At 35.4% G+C, this 22031-nt stretch overlaps 1 protein-coding gene and 1 non-coding gene across 2 annotated transcripts in view; both read left to right on the top strand.

Moving 5' to 3' along the window:
• The window catches only part of MALRD1 (MAM and LDL receptor class A domain containing 1), a 653802-nt gene that overhangs the window by 474409 nt on the left and 157362 nt on the right, over nucleotides 1-22031 (top strand). Inside the window, exon 33 of the mRNA XM_023631939.2 lies at nucleotides 10124-10281. Within this exon, the coding sequence (XP_023487707.2) occupies nucleotides 10124-10281 (158 nt within the window). The remainder of the gene's footprint in view (nucleotides 1-10123; nucleotides 10282-22031) is intronic.
• On the top strand, nucleotides 5807-5912 carry LOC111771262 (U6 spliceosomal RNA). Its single transcript, XR_002805007.2, has one exon. It is a non-coding gene; the product is annotated as a U6 spliceosomal RNA (small nuclear RNA).

Below are 22031 nucleotides of genomic sequence, written 5' to 3'. Positions count from 1 at the left end.
ATGTGTGCAATTCTTCAAAACTTGAACATCAATGAGAAACTTCTATTCGGTGCCTGATTTTGACTTAATTAAGATGTGGAATATAAAATGTGTGCCCAAGAACCTTAAGAACTTGTAATCATAAAACCTGTACAAGTAAAATTAAAGTACTAAATAGAAAGTATACAGAAAATATCAGAGAATGTGGGGGGAGACAAAATTCAGACATATTTAATAAATGTCCACATTCCAGAGTACTACTTCTGGTTGCATTTAATTAAAGTATGATAGATTTTACAAGCCTAATTGAAGGCATTCTACTCTAATATATGAGCTTTAAGTAACTTTTAAAATGGCCAATAGAAAGCTATGAAATAGTCCAAATCAAACCAAAAAACAAAAAAATTCTTCTATAAAAATCTGTCTCATGAATGTTGTTAATCATCCCACAGAGTCACATATAAATAAAGTGAACAGGTTTAATGATTTACCATTAAATTGTAAATATGTTGAGGCAGTTGAGACTTTTAAGCTTTATTATCTGCTTTAACAAATTCTGAACTTTGTGTGGAAGGCTAGATTGACCTTCCCCAAGGATTTTGCTAGATATAAATAGGTAGTTCTCAATGAAGCAACTGAAAGTTTATAAATGTTTGAAAGTGGGTCTAGTCTGAGCTTGCTAGATAAAGAATGAGTCTATTTCTGAAAACATGATTCAATGTAAGGTTTTATATATTTGTGATACAGTACACAGTTCCTGGATAAGTCATATATTTCTATTAATAATTTCAAGAGGCTAAGCAACTTTGCACTTTTCTAATTTTCAAGAAAAAGTATGGCACTGCAACAAGTCTGTTCCTCTTACAAAGTCGAATGTAGATTTGCTGGAGTTCCAGACTTATAAATTCCCAAAGACCCAATTAACAATGGTAGCTTCTAAATTCCCAGTCATAGTTTTGCGTTCCTAAACTTTTAAATGGATAAAATTTTCACACATTTACCTGCCTTAATATATCAGCCAGGAATTGCCCTTCTGCTTTCTGTGGTTGACTGTAGGATTTCATAACACATAAATTGAATGTGCAAATTAGAAGAGGCTAGGTGGGGTATTCTTTGAAAACTCACCCAGTCTCCTAATAATTGGAATTGCTAGCTTTGAGGTTGAGCCTTACATAACGTTGTTTGTCTTGTACTGAAATAAATATGCTGCCGTAAAATGGTAGATTGTTACCATCCCCAGTGAATTATCATCTTTTTTACATTGAGTTTCACGATATAGCCCTAAAATGCAAACATTAGGTTGTCCTACATTCTTTTCAGTGATGTCATATTTTTGCTAAGCTGGTTTTCAGCAGTTGCTGTGAAAAAAGTAAGTCCTGGGGAAAGTAAATGTGGACTAGGAAATGAAAGTGGTGGTGGTCAACCGATTTCAGGATTGAGAATTGTGCAGTGTCCAATGGGCAGATAACCTCATAGAAAGTAATTGTGGCTATTCAAGAATGACAAAATTTTTTTCAATTATATGTATTAGTTTTTCAAATGCCTGCAGTGTTGTTAGAGTATTAATACATATTAAGTTGTTTGGACTTATGTACTGGGTAAATAAAACTAAAATATTGCTTCCTGTCTGGGATGCTGTGAAAAGTTACTGGGACGCTAAGGACACTGTGACCTCAGTTACATTAGCCTACAGGCAATGACTGTGAATAGAGGGCTTGATTAGACTGAATGCAGGTTGCTGTACAAACTTAAAACTTACCTTTTAAAGATAAATATCATATGATTAAAAGTATTCAAAAGAAAATCTGCATTAGTGAAGTTTGAATGTATTCATGCCATTAGAGGAATAAATTTACTAAAGTACAAGATTTTAAATCAGGATTCTTAACCTTGTAAAATGGGTTAAATTTGTATCTCTGAACACAATTACTTCTTTTCCCACTGCTCTAAATATTTGACTGTCAAGTTCAGGTCTGCACTAAAGCGTGGAAAGAGATCTATTTAAAGTCTGGCTTAAACGTGATCTGCCTTTGAGATAGAAGTACATTAGTTCTCATTATGTATGTCATACTTTTTAAGAGCTGAGCTATGAAATATGAAATAGTTGTTTTTTAAAGATTGGCACCTGAGCTAACATCTGTTTCCAATCTTTTTTTATTCTTCTTCTTCTCCCCAAAGCCTCCCAGTACATAGTTGTAGATTCTAGTTATGAGTGCCTCTGATTGTGCTATGTGGGACGCCGCCTCAGCATGGCCTGATGAGTGGTGCCATGTCCGTGCCCGGGATCCGAACCAGTGAAACCCTGGGCTACCGAAGTGGAGCGTGCAAACTTAACCACTTAGCCACAGGGCCTGCCCCTAGTTTTATACAAATATACTTAACGTTAACTTACCTTATCTGGAAATGAGTCAAGACAACTTCTTCACATCCAATACAGGATTAATAGATTCCATACTTTCAATTAAGTCTTAACTGTATAAGAAAAGTTATTTTTATAGCTAATTGGATTATACTATATATTTCTTATTCAGAATAATGTTTTAAAGCTTGTCTGATAAAGTCTAGTCTAAACTCATTGGACATCCTCAAGGATGTAAAAGTCAAGAAGATGAGAGAAAACCTAGATGTTCTTATTTTATCAAAGCATGGATTTAAAGAACACGTGTTCTTAATGAATAAGCCACAGTTGTTAGCAGATTTGACAGGTGGAGTCTAGTGTATCTTGGTTGTGTGTCATATATATATCTTTATTTCCCAAATAAGAAAACAAACAAGTGACATTCTTGGAAAGAAATGTGAACGAAAACTTAGAAAACTTTTCCATGGCTGCATTAAAACATTTTGTACAATTTTCCTCATCCAATATTTGCTAGCATACAAGATATTTCATAGGACAATGAGGATGGAAGACACTTCACTGATACAGCAAGAAACTTTTCAAGTTGTTTCTGCTACTACTCTTTAATATTCAGGAAAATCTTGCTGCAGTAATTCACATTCATGTTCCTTGGTTACTTTTCTTGATTAAGATTTTTTTTGTTTTGCCAGACTTTATAAAGTGTTTCAAGTGAGGAGAAGCATTTTCAGTGAAGGATATTTTTTAAATAGATGCAAGTCACTTCCAGTTTCTGGTGTGGCGTGTAAGGAACTTGGAAGTCATCATTCCCCTCCTTGTAACAATAAAAAAAGCTGAACAAACTAAAAATCAACAACCCTTTTTAGAGCTGTTAGGAAATTGAAGTCACAAGGCAAACCACTGCCCCAAAATTGTAGAGACAAACAGGCGGAAACAGAGAATCACAACTTACTGGAGCAGAAGCCCAGGAACAGAAAACTCTGCAGGAGTCAGTAGTGGGATAGGAAATCCTAAACAGTAGCTGATGAATTGCCACAGACTCACTGTGGACAAGTTTGAGAGATAAAAACTCCAGGGGAACTCAGTCTTAGGTGGGGCCCTAAACTTTTGTGAGTTTTTAGCTTCAGAAGCCCTACCAGTTTCTGACAGTGAAAATCAGAGAAAACTCCTCCCTACTTTCAGCAAGAGGGGGGAAAATAGTCATTTTGAAGTTTTTCCAGGGCATTCTATTGTTCTTAACAAAGCCTGCCCTCAAAAGAAATTATTTTACCAGAACATAATTAATCTAGGGGAAGAAATGCCCAACAGTGTTGTAAGCAATGAGAGAGATTAATTAGGAATATTCTGTTATATGGTTTTTGCACTACTTGTAAAGTGGTATACTGATATTTGAAAGAGGACTTGAGTTAGTTGTAATATATATTGCAAACTCAAGGCCAACCACTAGAAAAAGTAAAAAAGAAAAAGATGTCTAATTAATTTGCTGAGATAGGATAAAAAATGTAATTATATCAAATGCTCAGTTGAAGACAGAGATGACAGAAAATGAGTAACAGAGACAAAAGAAGCAAAGAAGAGAATAATGAATAGGAAACAGTAACAAATATGGTAGATATTAACCCAACTATCTCAATAATCTCTTTGAAAGTTGTTAGTGAAATTCACCAATTGAAAGACAGAGCAGATTAAAAAAATAAAACCCAGCCATATATTGTCAGGAAGAAACCCACATTTAATATAAATGCACAGATAGATTGAAAGTAAAGAGAAGGAGAAAGATGTACCATGTTAACATTAATCAAAAGAAAGTAGGAGTAGCTATATTAATTTCAGATGAAGACTTCAGAGCAAGGAAAATTTCAGAAATAAAAAGGAAACTTATATAATGATTAAGGGTTCATCACTCCAAGAAGACAAAACAGCCCTTAATACTTAAGCACCTAACATCAGAACGTCAAAACACACAAAGCAAAACCTAGTAAAATTGCAAGGAAAAGTAGATGAACCCCCATTGTAGTTGGAGACTTCAACATCTCTCTATTAACAATAGATCCAGGAGGAGAAAACCAGGAAAGACACAGTTAAACTGAAAATCACCATCAGTCAATTGAATCTAATTGACTTCTACAGAATACTCCATCCAACAACAGAAGAATACACATTATTCTCAAGCTCACACGAAACATGCACCAAGGTGGATCATATTTTGTGCCATAAAACACACCTTAACAGATTTAAAAGAATAGAAATCATACAACATCAGCTCTCAAACCAGAATGGAATTAAGGTAGAAATCAGTAACAGAAAGATAACTGGAAAGCCCAAAACCCTGGGATATTAAACAGCAGACTGCTAAATAATATATGGGTTAAAGAAGAAATCTCAAGAAAAATGTTAAAGTGTTTTAAACTAAATGGAAAAGAAAATACAGCTTATAAAACTTTGTGGGATTCACTGAAAGCAATTCTTGGAGGGAAATTTTTAGCATTGAATGCATATATTAGAAGAGAAGAAAGATCTAAAATCTGCAATATAAATTCTCAGTATAGGAAACTAGAAAATGAAGACCAATTTAAATTCAAAATAAGTAGAAGAAAATAAATAATAAAAATTAAAGCAAAAATTAATGAAATTGAAATCAGGAAATCAATAGAGAAAATCAACAAAGCTAAAAGGTAGTTCTTTCAAAAGATTGATAAAATAGAAAAATTTCTGGCCAGGTTAACCACCAAAAAAAAGGGAAAACACAAATTACTAATATCAGAAATAAGAGGACCATCATTACTGATCCATGGGTGCTAAAAAGTTAATTAGAGAAACATTATGAACAGTTATATGCCTATAAATTTGATAACCAAAATGGACTACTTCTTTCAAAGACTCAGTCTACCAAAACTTCACACAAGGAGAAACAGATAACCTGAATAAGTCTATGTCTATTAAAGAAATTGAATAAATAATTGAAAACCTTCCAAAACAGAAAGCACCAGGCCTAAATGGGTTTACTGTTGAATTCTGCCAAATATTTAGAGAAGAAATTATATTAATTCTGTGTAGTATTTTCCAGAAAATAAAAGCAAATTGAACACTTCCTAACTCATTCTATGAGGCCAGCATTATCCTAATATCAAACCGGAAAAATACATTACAAGAAAGGAAAGCTGCAGACAAATATCTCTCATCAGCGTAGATGCAAAAATCCTCAATAAAATATTAGAAAATCCAAGCCAGCAATAAAAAGAAGGAACTATGCATCATGACCAAGTGAGATTTATTCCAAATATGCTAGACTGGTTCAATATTTAATTAGTGCAATCCATCATATCAACAGTATAAAGCAGAAAAATCATATGATCTTACCAATAGATACAGAAAAACCATTTGACAAAATCCAACACGAATTTAGGATAAAATTCCTTTGTAAACTAGGAATTGAGATGGGCTTCCACAACTTGATGAAGACCATCTGCAGTGCTCACTTCACAGCACGTATACTAAAATTGGAACGATACGAAGAAGACTAGCATGGCCCCTGGGCAAGGATGACACGCAAATTCATGAAACAATCTATATTTTTATAGTGATTATGGTTGATAATACTGTATTGTATAATTGAAATTTGCTTTGAGAGTACATCTTAGGTGTTCTCACCAAAAAAAGTAAATATGTGAGGTGATGGATATGTTAATTAACTTGATTGTGGGGATCCTTTCACAATGTATACGTATATCAAGTCATCATGTCGTACACTTTGAATATATTACAATTTTATTTGTCAATTATGCCTCAGTAAAGCTGAGAAAAAAAGAAAATCTACAGCTAACATCATTCTTAATGATGAAAAACGAGAAAAACTTTCCTGCTAAGATCAGGAACAAGGCAAGAATGTTTGCTCTCACCACTCCTATTCAACATCATTGTGGAAGTCACAGCTAATGCAATAAGACAAGTAAGGAAAATAAAACGTATACGGATTGGAAGGAAGGTATAAAACTGTCTTTGTTCACAGATGATATGATTATCTATGTAGAAAATCTCAATGATGCAACAAAAACTCTTACAACTAATAAGCAACGAGAGCAGTGTTGCAGAATACGAGGTTAATATACAAAGTCAATCGCTTTATTATAGACTAGCAATGAACAATTGGAATTGAAATTTAAAACACAATAACATTTACATTAGTGCGAAAGAAAGAGAGAAATACTTAGGTATCTAAATACATATAAGATCTATGTGAGCAAGAATACAAAACTCTGATGAGAGAAATCAACGGAGATCTAAATAGATAGCAAGATATTCTATGTATATGAATAGGAAGACTCAATATTTTGAAGATGGGAGTTCTTCCCAACTTAATGTCCAATGCAATTCCAATCAAAATCTCAGAAGGTTATTTTGTAGATATCAACAGACTGATTCTAAAGTTTGTAGGGAGAGGCAAAATACCCAGAATAGCCAACACAATAATGAAATATAAGAACAAGTCAAAAGATTTACACTACCTTACTTCAAGACTTACTATAAGGCTGTAGTAATCAAGATAGTGAGGTACTGGCATAAGAATAGACAGATCAATGGAGCAGTATAGAGAGCCCAGAAATAGACCGACATAAATATGATCAACTGATGTTTGACAGAAACAAAGGCAAGTCAGTGGGGAAATGATTGTCTTTCCAGCAAATGGTACTGGAACAACTGGATACCCGTATGCCAAAAAAAGAAAATCTAGACCCAGAGCTTAAACTTTTCATAAAAATTAACTAAAAATAGACCATAGAACTAAATGTAAAATGCAGAACTATAAAACTTCAAGAAGGCAAAATAAGAGAACATTTAGATGACTTTAGCTTTGATGAAAAGTTTTCAGATACAGCACCAAGACCATGAGTCATGAATGAAAACATTTACCATGTTGTCAGTGGTTTGGATTTTTAGCCATTGTAATAGGTATGTAGTGGTATCTCATTTACATTTTAATTTGCACTTCTCTGATGACATGATCTTGAGTATTTTTTCACATACTTATTTACCACCTGTATATGTTCTTTGGTAAGTTGTTCAGATCTTTTGTCCATTTTTTGATTGGTTGTTTTCTTAAAAAGTTTTAAGCATTCTTTTTATATTTTGGACACTAGTCCTTTATCAGATACGTATTCGTAAAGATTTTCTTCCAGTTTGTGGTATTTTATTTTTCTGAACAATGTCTTATACAGAGCAGAAGTTTTAATTTTAAAGAAGTCCAATTTACTGATTTTTTCATTCATGAGTCATGATCTTGGTATTGTATCTAAAACTTTTCACCAAACCCAGAGTCCTCTAAATGTTCTCCTATTTTGCCTTCTAGGAGTTCTACAGTTGTACATTTTACATTTAGTTCTTTGATCTATTTTGAGTTAATTTTTAAAACTTCTGCTCTGTATAAGACAGTTCAGAAAAATAAAAATAAAGTAGCACAAACTGGGAGACAATCTTTGCAAACACATATCTGGTAAAGGACTAGTGTCCAACATATGAAAAGAATGCTTAAAACTTAATAAGAAAACAAACAACCCAATTAAAAAATGGACAAAAGATCCGAACAACTTACCAAAGAACATATACAGATGGCAAAAAAGTATGTGAAAAAATACTCAAGATCATATGTCATCAGAGAAATGAAAATTAAAATGTAAATGAGATACCACCATATACCTATTACAATGGCTAAAAATCCAAACCACTGACAACAAGTGCTGATGAGGATAAGGAGGAATAGGAACTCTCATCCATTGCTGGTGGGAATGCAAAAGGGTATAGCCAACTTTGGAAGACAGTTTGGCAGTTTCTTACAAATTAAACATACACTTACCATAATATCCAGCGGTTGTGCTACTTGTGTATACGTGAATAAGTTGAAAACCTACATCCATACAAAAACTTGCACAGTGATGCTTATAAGAGCTTTATTCGTAATTGCTAATGCTTAGAAGAAACCAAGGTGTTCTTCATGGGTGAAAGGATTAACAAACCATGATAGATCCACACAAGGGAATGTTATTCAGTGATAGAAAGAAATGAGCTATCGAGCCATGAAAAGATATCGAGGAAACTTAAATGTGAAAAGTGAAATAAACTAATATAAAAAGGCTACGTACTATATGATTCCAACTATATGACATTCTGGAAAAGGCAAAACTATGGAGATAGTAAAAAGATCAGTGGCTGCCAGAAGTTTGAGGCAGGGTGGGAAACGGGAAGGAAAAGACGAGGATGTGGAGCACAGGGCATTTTAGAGCAGTGAGGCTGTTCTGTACAATACTATAATGGTGGATACACGTCATTATACGTTTGTCAAAACCCAGAGAATGTACAAGAGAAAGAGTGAGCCCTAATGTAAACTATGGGCTTACATTGTTGCATCGATATTGGCTTATTAATAAAATGTACCACACTAATGCAAGGTGTTAGCAACAGGCAAATTGTGTGTGGTGTGGCGTGTGAGGGGGTATATGGAACTCTGTGTACTTCCCTCTCAACTTCCTTTAAACTTAAAACTGGTCTAAAAAATGAAGTCTATTAATTTTTTTAAAATAGATACAAGATCAAATAATTCCTTAGAATAATCCCTTAGACTCTCATCTCTATTTGGGATCTATGAGGACTACAACCAGGCTTTATTCATTTATATCTTTATTTGCCACCCATTTGTATTTATCAATAATCCATTTGTTGAAATAATCTTTATAAACATGAAAAGGCAAAAAGCCACACCATTTGTTGGTGTGAATGTGATCACCTAACTTCCTTTTGCAATTTACTCTGGCCACTTCTGCTTTCAACTCTGTCCAAGGGAATAATGCATGAGTCTTCCTTGCATTGAAGAATTAAATGCTGGGGGAGATAAAGGTAACTAACACATATGCCAATTCATCGGAGGGTACTCAATTTACCTGACAACAAGGTCTTGAAAGGGAAGGCTTCATAAAAGAAGCTTCTGGAACTATTGACACAATTAGTGATTTAAAAACATATATCTCAGTGACAATAATCAAGGCCATAGAAAAAAATTATATTTTTAATTGGAAAATATTTTAATAGCTTCAATTTAGAACTACAAATAAATATTTAACCAAGAAAGTGTTCAAATATATATATATATATATATTTTTCATTCTCCCTCAGTAAAAGCCATGAAGGGAATAGTAGCCATGATGAATTTTGATGATGTCTGCAGAAAAAAAATGCAATTATGTTTAAATGGAGAGATCTTTCACAAATGCCGTTAAGGAGAATAGAAGTTATCCATTGCTTGGAAAAAATAATATAGTGACTTTCCGAATTACATTTCACTTTGCACTTATTGCCATTCACTACTACTTTGTTCAGTGTAGGAATCAGAGTAACTAAAAATGAGATACAATATGATTCAGCCTCCAATACCCAGCATACTTGGTCTACACACAGCATACAAAATATTTTATTTACTTGAAACTGACAGACAGCTTTAAGCAAATTAGGAGAAAAGGACTACGCCTTCAGAGTCAACACAAAACTTTGATCACTTTATGCACGAGTCACATACCCAGGTGAGTCGTGTGAATCACAGAATCATAGTGACACTCTTTTCTTTGGTTCAAAAGAATTAAATTTTATTAATATACACTCACAAAAAAGAAAATGAGTTGTGTTTAATTGTGTGTATGTGTTTGGGGAAAAAAATGAAATTTTTACATAGTTTAAATACATTCTGCCTTATGCTATAAAACATTTCATTGCACTGAAAATGTTATATTCATCTGTTTCAAGGTAGCGGCAGGCATTTCCTCTACGTCAACTCATCTGGCCCCAAAGAAGGATTCACAGCAAGAGTCACTACTTCCCAATCCTTCCCAGCAAGCCTTGGAATGTGTACTGTCCGCTTCTGGTTCTACATGGTCGATCCCAGGAGTTTGGGGATATTAAAGGTACAAAAGGAAAACAGCTTTGTATTTCACTGAAATATTCACAGCATGGGCTTAAACTTTTTTTTTTTTTTGGTAGTCGCGCAACACCAATGCTGATTCCATTAATTTCTCATTCCTTTCTGGGGCAATGGGACTTTGGCAAGCAGCACTGTCATTCATCTTAATCTCATTCAAGATTTATCTCATTCATCCTGCCACCTGAACTCAATTATGGCACATGCTATTTAAAAGATTATCTAGAGAAAAAAGAGTAGGGGCAGATTCCATGTGCACCTTCTAATAACAACTTAGATGGGGCAATGAAGAAATGTGATGGGAGGCATAATGATGAAGACAGTTTTATTCCCCAAAGTGAAGGCAAAGCAAATTTAAGATTGTAGGTATATATCAGCTCACTCTAAAAGCAACATGCCTATTCCATTTTTAACTAATTTAAGACAAGAATCTGCACCAACCCAAATGTCTTTAAAGAAACAAGTTGGTGCATTTATACTTCTCATTGTATGAAAGGTCAATGAGCTTTTCAACTTTCATGAACCCATTTTGAAATCTTGATTTCTAATTAGAGGATTGGATATCAGAACACAGCTCCTAATGTTATTGCCTTGAAATTGTACAATCACTTGTGGTCTGAACAAATACAATTGGAATTTTTTACTTTATATAAACATTGTCCCTTGTAAACAATAACAGCTATTATTGAGTGATTCTTATCTTTCCAGCCATGGATTATAAACTTTGTATGTGTTATCAGTTTTAATTCTCTCATTTACCTGATGGCCTGATGGGTTAGTATATTTTTCTCAACTTTGCAATAAAGAAACTGAGACTCAAAGTGGCTTAGTAAGATTTCCATGATGACACCATTAGCAAAAAATCTGAGTTCAAAAATCTCCTATCCTTTACCCAGCATTCTTTGTCAGATTTTCTGCAGTTCACCAAAGAAGCCTAAGGAGAACCATGGGGAAAGGAGAGAAAGAAAAAGGCCTTATCAATTCTAGCCATTGATAGAAAAGAGAGCTCTCATCAAGTAAAAATATAAATATGTAAAGAAAATCGAGAATTTATACTGATTCTACATGAAAGTCTGTTTGCCTAAAGAAAAGCCAGTAAAAACAACAGAGAAAGAGACTCATTAATAGATTAGAAACGTGTAAGTAAATGAAGATCATGTGAAAATTTTGGATTTTTTTTCATTATTTTTACATATAGTATGTGAATATTCAGTAGATAAGCCTATTGCTTACGTTAACTTTTATCCAGGGTATTTATAACCACTGACCTTAAAAAGACTCCACAACGCATTATTTCTACTGATGTTTTTAAACGTAGATTGCTGCAATTGAAGAGGACATTAGTCAGTGGTTATTTGTTACTCATGGAAGCAAATACCAATGGAAAGGCCAACGGACCTTTCAACAGAATGCAAGCAGATTTCAGTCGCTTTCTAACGAAATGATTCTTTCTTAATTCAAAAGGAACATCCATATATCCTTTAGCTATTCACCAGCTGGTCAGTCAGAGCTAGAGACTGAATGTTTTTGTCACCCCAAATTTGTATGTTAGATCCTAACTAAGACAGTCAGCTGCTTTGGTTACCCAGTTAAATGGCCCACTGCTTTTAGCCATGTTTCTGTAAGCAGCCTTTGAAACAGAAATATTGGCCTCGAGTCTTGATTTCTGATAACCTTACTTTTGGTGATTACTGGTTTTTCTAACTAGATGGGAGCAGTCTAGTGTAGCAATGCTTTTACACTCTAGGTAGCCTTCAGAGAGGTCTACTGGGAAGAATGGTGGAGGGGAGTTGGTGCTGAACCTGATACGTATATTTTTGTAGAGGAATTGCCCTCCCCTACTGCAAACTGTCTTGGTAGGTTTCGCTGTCACCATGGCTTTCTTTCACATCCCCCACAGGTGGCCCAAGCAGAGCCAATCATAGTCTTCTCTAGCATTTGATGCCGACCATGGGAGGACTTCTCTTTCTTCTGTATTACAAGTTGTAAGGAGGCAAGCTAGATTTGGGGCTTTTGGAGGCCACCTTTCCCAACATGGGGAGAGAGATTATCTGAGAAGGAAGCTCACACACAGAGGGCCTCAGAACTAAAGAAAGAGGAAGAAACAGAATGGGGCCTGCTCTGTTTAAATCCTGGATCCCACTTTGCCTAAGCCAATAAAATTCTCTTTTTGTCATTTGCTACTGAAAAAGTCCTAATTTTTACAGGAACCCGGGAGAAAACTGTTTTCATGACGTATCCTGTGTCACTGACGGATCACAGTAACGGGGACAAGTCTCACTTTCTCAACTATTGCTCTGGAAAATCTTGAGTTATTTCCAGACTGAAAAGCTTCCTGAGTGTGCAATATTTTTATATGTGAATGAAGCAATGAAGTGGAAACCCATTCTCCCTAGCTTTTAAATAGCCTTTGAATGGAGGCTTTCCAGCTTCATGCTATTCTTTCCCATGCAACTTTTTTCTTTCTTATAATTTCTAATTTGGGCATAACAATGCCACATTTTAAAACATCTTCTAGGGCAAGAATTTCCAACTGATGTGTTGCAGTTTAAAGGATTGTCTATAGTTATCACATGGGCAAGTTTGGTAGACAGACCACTCCTTATGAGAGGTCTGAAAACTCCTATTTGTGCACTTTTTTTCTAAAGTAACTGACATGAAAAGTCCAACTAATATCATCTGGATTTGTGGTGAGGAAGAATCTGTTACTTTTTACATTAAAAAGAGATTTTAAAAGAATAAAATAAATGATAATATCCACTGGTGGTATAGGTGTGAAGAGCTAGATACTCATTGCTATCAATATGCAATTATGAAGAGCATTTTGGCAATTAAAAGCTTTATAATGTTTCTATTATTTACCAAAACGTTCCACTTCTAGAAATATATTATAAGGAAGTAAAGATAGATATGCACAATGTTTTATTTATAAGGTTTTTCATCTCATTATTGTTTATAATAATAAATACTTGAAACCATCTGAATGTCAAATATTAGGAATTGGTGAAATATAGTACATTCACTCTTATAATGAAACACTATGGAAAAATTAATCCTGTGAATGAATAATGAGTGATAAAGAGAAGTGTTTATGATTCATTCATAACCAAAGTAGATATTAAGAAATATGTATTTTAGAATGCTATTTTAAAAATATATCCAATTTTGTGTGTATTAATGTACCTATATCTATTTCTTAATCTATAGAAACATCTATATCTGTGTATATATGTATTCATATATATGAGAAAAGAAATATGTGGATGACTACACGCTAAAATGATTAGAGTAATTATCTCCAGATGGTGAGATGAAAATTTCTTTTGTTACTTTTTACTAGTATTTATTTTATAATTTTTCTACATTAAGCATGCGTTACATTTCTAAGAAGAAAAATATGTATTTCTAAAGGATCTTCTTATTTGAACAGGTTGAGAGATACTGCTCTAGGGTGTGCCATAAACAGGTGATTTCTTGAGTTAGTAAACAGCAAATGTAGTTCTGGAGCACACGGTAGATTATGATTGTGCTAATCTGAAACTCTTTCTTATATTGATTACATAAATTCTTTAGAAAGGATTTGGCAAAGAAAATACCTAAGGTGAAATTTCATAGTAGAGGGTCTAGAAGGCAATAAAAATAGCAAGGCATTCCAAAGAGATTTCAGATTGTAGATTGTGGTAGTATGCTTCCTTGTCAGCACAAATTTTATGAAATTGTATTCAGTACTATGCATTCCCTCCCCTTCTGTGCTCTGTTCTGTATCCCAGAGAACTACACTTCCCAGGCTCCATTGCTTTCTGGCTTCCTGGATAGGGTTGGCCAATGGAAGGCATTGACCAAAGACCTGAGGACAAGAAAAGGAAACAAGCCTTCCTCTTCTCTCTCTCTCTTTTTGCACTGAGCTTCTAACTGCATCTTATCTGTGACTCAGCATGCCCCAGATAGGTGGGTCCTCCACCAAGCATGCCTGCCAAACTCCGTCTTCCAGCAACTCAACATCTGTGACTACCTCTGTTTGATTCTCTAGTTTGAGGGGTGAAAACATCTTCCTGCACATGCTAATCTGTAGGATGCTTCACCATTTCCTTGGTGATTTCTCGTCTCTTCCATAAACTTTGTAACCAATTCCCTATATAAAAGTTTCTCTCTTTGAAATATGTTAGAATAGTTTGTATTTTCTAGCTTGACCCTCTCTAAGTGCTCATACCCCAAAAAGCACAAATCTTTTGAAGATGTTAACTTGTAAAACAATAAAAAATTTTGGGTGAGCACCAGTCAGTTTAAATTTCTCCTCCTTGTATAGACTTATTAAAAACTTATCCTCTACTTAAGAAAGACCAAACAAATTTTTAAAAAACACAAAATGAAAACTTCGATTTATGATATAATACTCTAGAGCAATTAAAACAGTTTTCTGTGATGAATAATTTACTCATAGTCCACTGAGAGTTATTTTATATTGAATGGTAAAGAACTCTCTGAGAAAGAGGGTTTGAAAAACAAGAGGGAGCCAGCCTTGTGAATATCTGGAGTAAGAAAGTTCTCAGTAGAGGGAGCAAGCTAATGAAAAGTCTCAAAGGTAGGGCTTTAGTATATGAATTTTGGAGGAACACATTCAGTCCACAGCAGAGAGTGTTAAAGTGTGGAATAACATAACCTCATCTGAAAATTTAAAAGATCTTTCTGGCTACTATATGGAAAAGGAATAGGGGCTAGTGGGTAGGAGGAGGCCAAAAGTAGAAGTAAAACAGGGAGACAAGTTAGAAGATGGTTTCCAGGAGTCCAGAGCAGAGAAGATATGGCTTGGATTAAAGTGAAGTCTAAGGGGGGCTGGCCTTGTGGCGTAGTGGTTAAGTTCACTTACTCTGCTTGGGTGGCCCAGGGTTCACTGGTTCGAATCCTGGGCACAGACCTACACACGGCTCATCAAGCCATGCTGTGGTGGCAACCCACAAAGAAGAACTAGAAGGACTTACAATTAGGATATACAAGTATGTGCTGGGGCTTTGGGGAGAAAAAAGAAAAAGTGGAGACTAAGGGTAAACTGGAAAGCAATTTGTACAAATAGTGAACAATACTTAAATATTCACTGGGATAGTAAGATTACTTTCTAAATACAGCATGCTTTAATTTTATCAGTATATTAACGAAGGACATCATATAAAGCTAAAGCAGTCAAAGAGGACTTGTACAGTTGGTGAGATCAAAGTAAAATTCAATTGTAATTTTCCTATTACTTTTTATCTTAAAAATCCGAGCAATTTAGATTTACCCCAGCCTGCGAAGTACACAAAGTCGCCTGCATAAAGAAGGCAACTGTTTTATAGGGCCTGGGAAGCCTGATAGTAAATGAATAGTATTCAGAATAATAAAATGTTCACATAGGCATCAGTATCCTTTGATTCAATGGCTCAGGAAATTATAGAACAATGCTAATACACACTTTATTTTCTGGTTTGGTTTCTTTCTGTCTTTCTGCTATCTACCTATATATAAAATTAAAAGCGCTCCTCAAAATGGTGCTGGTCACTTTTTTATCCACATTACCAAAAGAGCCCTTAGTGAATCAAATTAATTTCCCATTAAATTATTTAGTTCCAGTAGTTCTAGCTTCTGGTTTGTTCTAATAGTTAATGCTAACTCAAGTGAGTTCATTAATGTCTATGTAAAGAGGTAAAGTTTAGCACAGAACAAGAGAATTTCAGTAAAAATGACTTTGTTGTTTGGGCCATCAAGCCAAGTCTGAGTTCTAGCAACCCTGTGGACAGCAGAGTGTAACCCGGCCCAGTCTTTTTGCGCTGTCCTCTCACCTTCCGGTGCTGTATCAGACGATGCTCTGGCGCTATTTAGAGGCTTTTCATGGCTTCTGAATGGTTTCGAAAGTAGGTGGCCAGGTCCTTCTTCCTAGTCTTTCTGTGTCTGGAATCTCCGCTGAAACCTGTCCACCACGGGTGACTCTGCTGGTATTGGAAATACCGGTGGCAGAGCTTCCAGCATCACAGCAACTCGCAGCTGCCACAGTGTGACAACCAGCAGATGGGAGGTGTGGTTCCTGCCTGGGAATCCAACCTGGGCCCCAGTGCTGAGAGCACCAGATCTTAACCACCAGACCACCAAGGCTGTCTAAAAATGACGAATATCCTTTTATTACTCCAGATTCATTTTTTAAAAGACACACAAAAGAAGTGAATAGGTAACTTTTATAATGATGCTTTTCATAACATTTTTTGTAATTTATAGAAATTTCTAATTGCTCATAAAAAAAAATGGGCTACTTCCTACAACTTCCCTCAGTGATAACAGATGAATTAATATGTCTCAATGGGCTTCTAGAAGACTACTGTTCTTATTTCAGAACAGTTGGCCTACCATGTTGAAATGTTTCTGTCTTAGAGTTAGGAGATTTTAGACCTAAATAATTTCTGCTAAAATCTATGGAATTTAGCATGTAAACTTTCCATTCAGGAAGTCATTGTTGTGGCCCAGTGCTTATGAGTTTTGTTTTAATGTGATATTTAGGAAGATAGTAAGGGCAGAGAAAAAAAAACAAAACAACTGAGAATCATTTCAGATGGTTACTATATGCCATACACTCTTTCAAGTCTTTTGCATATATTGATGGATCTAATCCTCACACCGTCCAATGAGGCGAGTACTGATGTTATCTACATTTTAACAGATGAGGAAAATGAGACAGAGAAATTTTCAGGAACTTGTCCAAGGTCATAGAGCTAAGAGGTGGCGACCTGGGTGTCCCCACATCCACTGGCTCCAGTCTGTGCTTTTAAATTGCCGTGCTTTCCTGCCTCTCAAAAACAAATGGTTATTTTTATGGCATATTTTATTTTCAATACTTCTATTATTCAAACTTTTTTTTACCAATAGTTATTGAAAGCTAGTTCTTTAAATATGCTTTGCATATTTTGTGTTGTGCAAATTGTAATTTTCATATAATTTGGTTTGAATTGCAAATTTTGCAAAAAATAACAAAAACAAAAATGGTATAATGGTTATTTAATTAGTCAGATGTGTCCCCAAATGTGTAGTGTGTGTGAGGTGCTGTGGGGGATGCTATATGTGTTTGTTTTACCTGTGATTGCCTATATGACATAGCTCTTAGTCCTTCTGTTCTACTTCTTTTGATGACTAACTTTTGAACGAGCAGTTCAAGGGGAAGAGCCATCAAGACTACATCTTTCTCAAACTGATTGAGGCCTCCTTGGTCAGTGTTAGAATCCTCTCGCGTTTGTCCTTAGCCTTACAGCTGTCCTGTTAGAAGAGTTGGACCTTTCGGGGGCTGCCCTCTCTAGGCAAATGCAGGAGGAAATTCTGTTTATTCCCTGTGATGCTCCCAGACCCCTGAACTCCAGAATAAGAAGTTTAGCAAAGAAGGAAAAGAGCCTCACCCCAATTCAGCCTTGTTTCTTAAATGTAGAATGACCGTGGGCCCTCTGGGGCGTGGCGCCGAGGCACACTGCCTCAGCGATGGCCGGGTACTTTGAGAGACCCCAGAAAGGACATTTGATACACCAGTCAGCAGCTAGCCTCACCACCCACATATAATCATGGGATAATGATGAGTGATTGAATCATGAAGCAATGAAATATGGTGCACAAACAGTTCCCTGGAATAGAGGAAACGCATTTTAGATTTATAGACACTTAATCAGGGCACTAGGTTACCATTTAGTGCCATGAAGTAATAACTTACAAAATGAAAACCGGTATTAATGATTTGCCCAAAAGGCTCTGGTTATTACCACGAGATGCTACCGCCTAGATGAGGACCTGGCCCATTTCGTAATTGTCACTTGTGCAGCAGAAATTCTTCCAGGCATACGTTGAGTAAAAAGAGAAATGAGAGAAAATGTTAACTTTCAAAAGGGAAAACAATATTCAAAAAAGTTTAATATATACTTATATTTACAAAAATATGTATTCAAAAATTAAATAGCTACTAGTTGGAACAGCATATCCTTAAGGCAATTTACACATCAGACTATTTTGTTTTATCAGTTCTCTTTATTACTAATACTCAATTTAAAAATGCACTTTTACGATCTTATTATGAAGGCTGAGAAGCCCTATCAGTGTTCCATCTGTAATTTTATTTCTTTTTTAAAAGCGCATTTTAACTGCTGTTCCAAACTAACAGGATCTCTTTCATTCCTATTTATGTGGAACTTCATGGTCATTGTTTTCACAAGTGGTGGCACACTGCTATCAAGGGCAGCTTTTGAGAATAATACTAGATTGTGTTTAAGACGGGAAACAATAATATATGCAAATATCCCCATGCATGAAAGGTAGAGAGACGTGTGTAGGCGTTGTTGAGCATACTCAGCAAATTTCTGCCCTCTAAGCAGACTTGCAGAAGACCTAGTTTATCCTCAAAATTGAGCATTTCATACTATTTTAAGCAGAAATATGGAAAGCGATGTACTGTGGCAGCAGTTCTCGACGTGTCACACACTGGTCCCTTGCAATCATTTTAAGAGGTGACAACAAGTAATATGTGATAACAATAGTTAAAATGAACCAAAATATTTTTTAGTGATTTCTTCCCTTTTTGAGAATAAATTCAAGCTTCTCCCTATATAACGTCAGTGTCTCCTATTTTAATCTGATAGGTCCTATTGAATAAAAGAGAAAGGTAAGGTTGCATCTGGCGTGCCAGGCATTTTGCCAGGCGGTTTGCGTGACACTCAGGACCCCGCGCCAGGCTGCACCTCAGAGAGTGTGTCAAACACACAAATAACATCATCACATAGTAAGAATCACGGGCTTATGTTAACAGCTTAGCAAAGGTGGGTGTGTAGAACTTGACAACAAAGAGATACTTTGACAGCGCAGGTAGAAAATAACTATACTGAGATGTGCTCTATATCTTCTATTGTAGATAATAGAAGGGTGAACCATAGGATGTTAAGAATACTGCTATAAGTTGCTATTCAATGATAAATTTAGGCGGGATGGGAAGACACCACATGAAATGCAAAGGTCAACCCTCGAGAGAAGGAGCTAGTCTAATTTGACCTTCAAAATAGACTTTCCCTTTAGAATCTAATAGAAGCAGGAAAAGAAAAGTGACCTCAAGTTGAACAGCTATGCTGCTAAAAATTAAAATCAAGTCACAGTTTTAAGACAGAGACGTGGGAATTTGCAAAAGAAGATATTTCTTACACCTGCCTACAAATGGGCTAGGTGCAAAGTCACCTTGAGAAAGAACCAAAAATCAGCTTTGCTTGGAAGTCTGGGTCCCAAGCTGAATATGACTTCTCAGAAAAAAAAAAAAAAAAAGCATTTAACATATTCAGTTAAAGCAACTTTTCTTCTGCATTTTTATTTCATGAAATCTGTCAGTCTCTATTTTCCTTGTAGATTCTGGCTCAAATGCTTTGCTTAGGAATCCCCTTCCTGTCATAAAATAAAATATTCTTACTTGTTTCAGTTATTATATAATTTTTATTCGTAGATTTAACTAATTAATCCACTTGTAATTTATCTTGCATGTATATGGTGAGAGGTTAGATGCTCATGATTTTTTCCAAGTAGCAAGCCAGTTCTTCTAACACCATTGATTCAATACTGTGTCCTCCCGCTGTTTATTTGACATGCTTTCATTGTCATACTTAAATTCGTATATGCATTTGCAAATTTTCTACAGCCGTGTGAAAGAATGATTGCTTCTCAGTTGGAAACAAAGATGGATAGATGCATAGAGAGATGATAGAAATGCAGAGATAAATCATAATCCTCTACGTCGTTACTCACTCTTACCTACTTAGTCATTTTAGAAAAAAGACATTTTAAATTCCTCCAGCATAATTATAAAAGTCTCAGCTTGTGTTTTTATTTTTATCAATCTCAGCTCTTTATATTTCAAAGCCATCTTGTTGAACGCGTAAAGATCCAAGACAGTTATATCTGTTGGGGGAATTATAACTTGTATCAATATTAAATATCCCTCTTTATACTTTTCCTCAGATCCTATTCTCTGTTAATAATATGGACGTTCTTACCATCTTTTAAACACTTTCCTTAGTATCTTACCCGTTCCCTTATTTTTACTATTCCATGATACTTAGCATTAATTATGCAAGTTATAAACAGCATATTATGTAAACAGCTGGATAATTTTTTCCCCATAATCTGAGCTTCTGTAATCAGTTCAGTCCTTTCACGTGTATTGTGGTTACTGTTTCATCGTAATATAGACCTATTTTTGTATGTTTTCTATTTGTCTTTTTTCCTGTTTTGTTCTTTTCCCCTTCACCTCTGTCTTTACTTGGGTGGATTGGATATCCTTCCTTCCAGCTTATTCCCGGTATTTATAAGTTTTCATTGCTATGCCTCTTTTTCTAAGTAGATGCTTAATTTTTGGCAAATCCATTTAAACGCTTTATCCATTATCACTGAAAATTAGTTGCATACTTCTAACCTACCCACCCCTCAAATTAAAGAAGACCTTTGGCATGATTTTATTGACTTCACTCATCCTCTCGAACAACTCTATGACGTATTAAAATTGGCTAGAACGTTAGAATTGGTGTGTAAATAATTCATTTACTTTCTTGGCAATCATATTCTTAAAAATGCCTTAGACCTCACAGTATATAATTATCAAGTAAAACTGTATGTTTTAAAGTTACCTTCACTCACTGCTCTTTATTAATTCCTATCCAGCCCGCTGCACTGGATCCTTTCTGTTTGATGTGTGTGCTGGTCTGCTGGAGCTGGCATAACACGATACCACAGACTGGGCAGCTTAAACAACAGAAATTTATTTTCTCACGGTTCCGGATCTCTAGATCAAGGTGGTGGCAGGTTTGATTTCTTCTGAGTCTTCTCTCCTGTGCTTGGAGTGGGTGGCCTTCTCACCATGTCCTCATGTGGTCTTAGTCTTTCCTCTGTGTGCACGCATTCCTCTTATGACTTCCTGTGTTCAAATTTCCTCTTCTTATGAGGACACCAGGAAGATTGATTAGGCCCCACCATAAGGGCCTTGTTTTAATTTAATCACCTCTGTAAAAGCCCTATCTCCAAATATAGTCACATTTTAAAGTACTGGGGTTTAGGGTCCAACATGTGAACTTGGGGGATGGAGACACATTCAGCCCATAACAACATGTTTGGCTCATATACATTTCAGAAATAGTGCATATGTGGTAAGCTGTTTGAGTTCCTGATTGACTGAAACAAACATCATGTACCCATACTGGAAAGATAGTTTGATTAGGTATGAACTTCTAGGTTCAAAATTATTTTTCTTTAAGTAATTGAAGGCTTTGTTGCACTGTACCCTAACATCCATTGTCTATCAGCCTTGTAGAAGACAGATGTCTGTCTGATCATTTCTCCTTCGGATTTTTACATATCGTACTTTTCTCTTGGGAAGTGGGTAAAATATTCTTTTTCCTGGTAAAATATCCCTGGAGTTCATAAATTCCTGTGGAAATTTGATGAGACCTCATCATTTTTCACCTAAGGGAAATTTTCATCTGTAATTTGTTTGATTATCTCCTTCTAAAAACCTATTAGTCATCTGTGGAAGCTTCTGGATCTATCGTTAATATCCCCTAACATATATTCTCAAAATGTTTATCTCTTGGTTCTCTGACACTGTGGTCTTGGGAGGACGGCTTGGTTCAGTTTTACACGTCACTTTCTGGAATTTAATCTGTATTGATTCTGCCATTCAGGTCATCTCTGGGAGTTTTATTTTAACAATCA

Source organism: Equus caballus, chromosome 29 (assembly GCF_041296265.1).
Source record: "Equus caballus isolate H_3958 breed thoroughbred chromosome 29, TB-T2T, whole genome shotgun sequence".
NCBI classification, from domain to species: domain Eukaryota; kingdom Metazoa; phylum Chordata; class Mammalia; order Perissodactyla; family Equidae; genus Equus; species Equus caballus.
The sequence above is the reverse complement of the archived record's forward strand: the minus strand, read 5'-3'. Positions and strand labels throughout refer to the sequence as shown.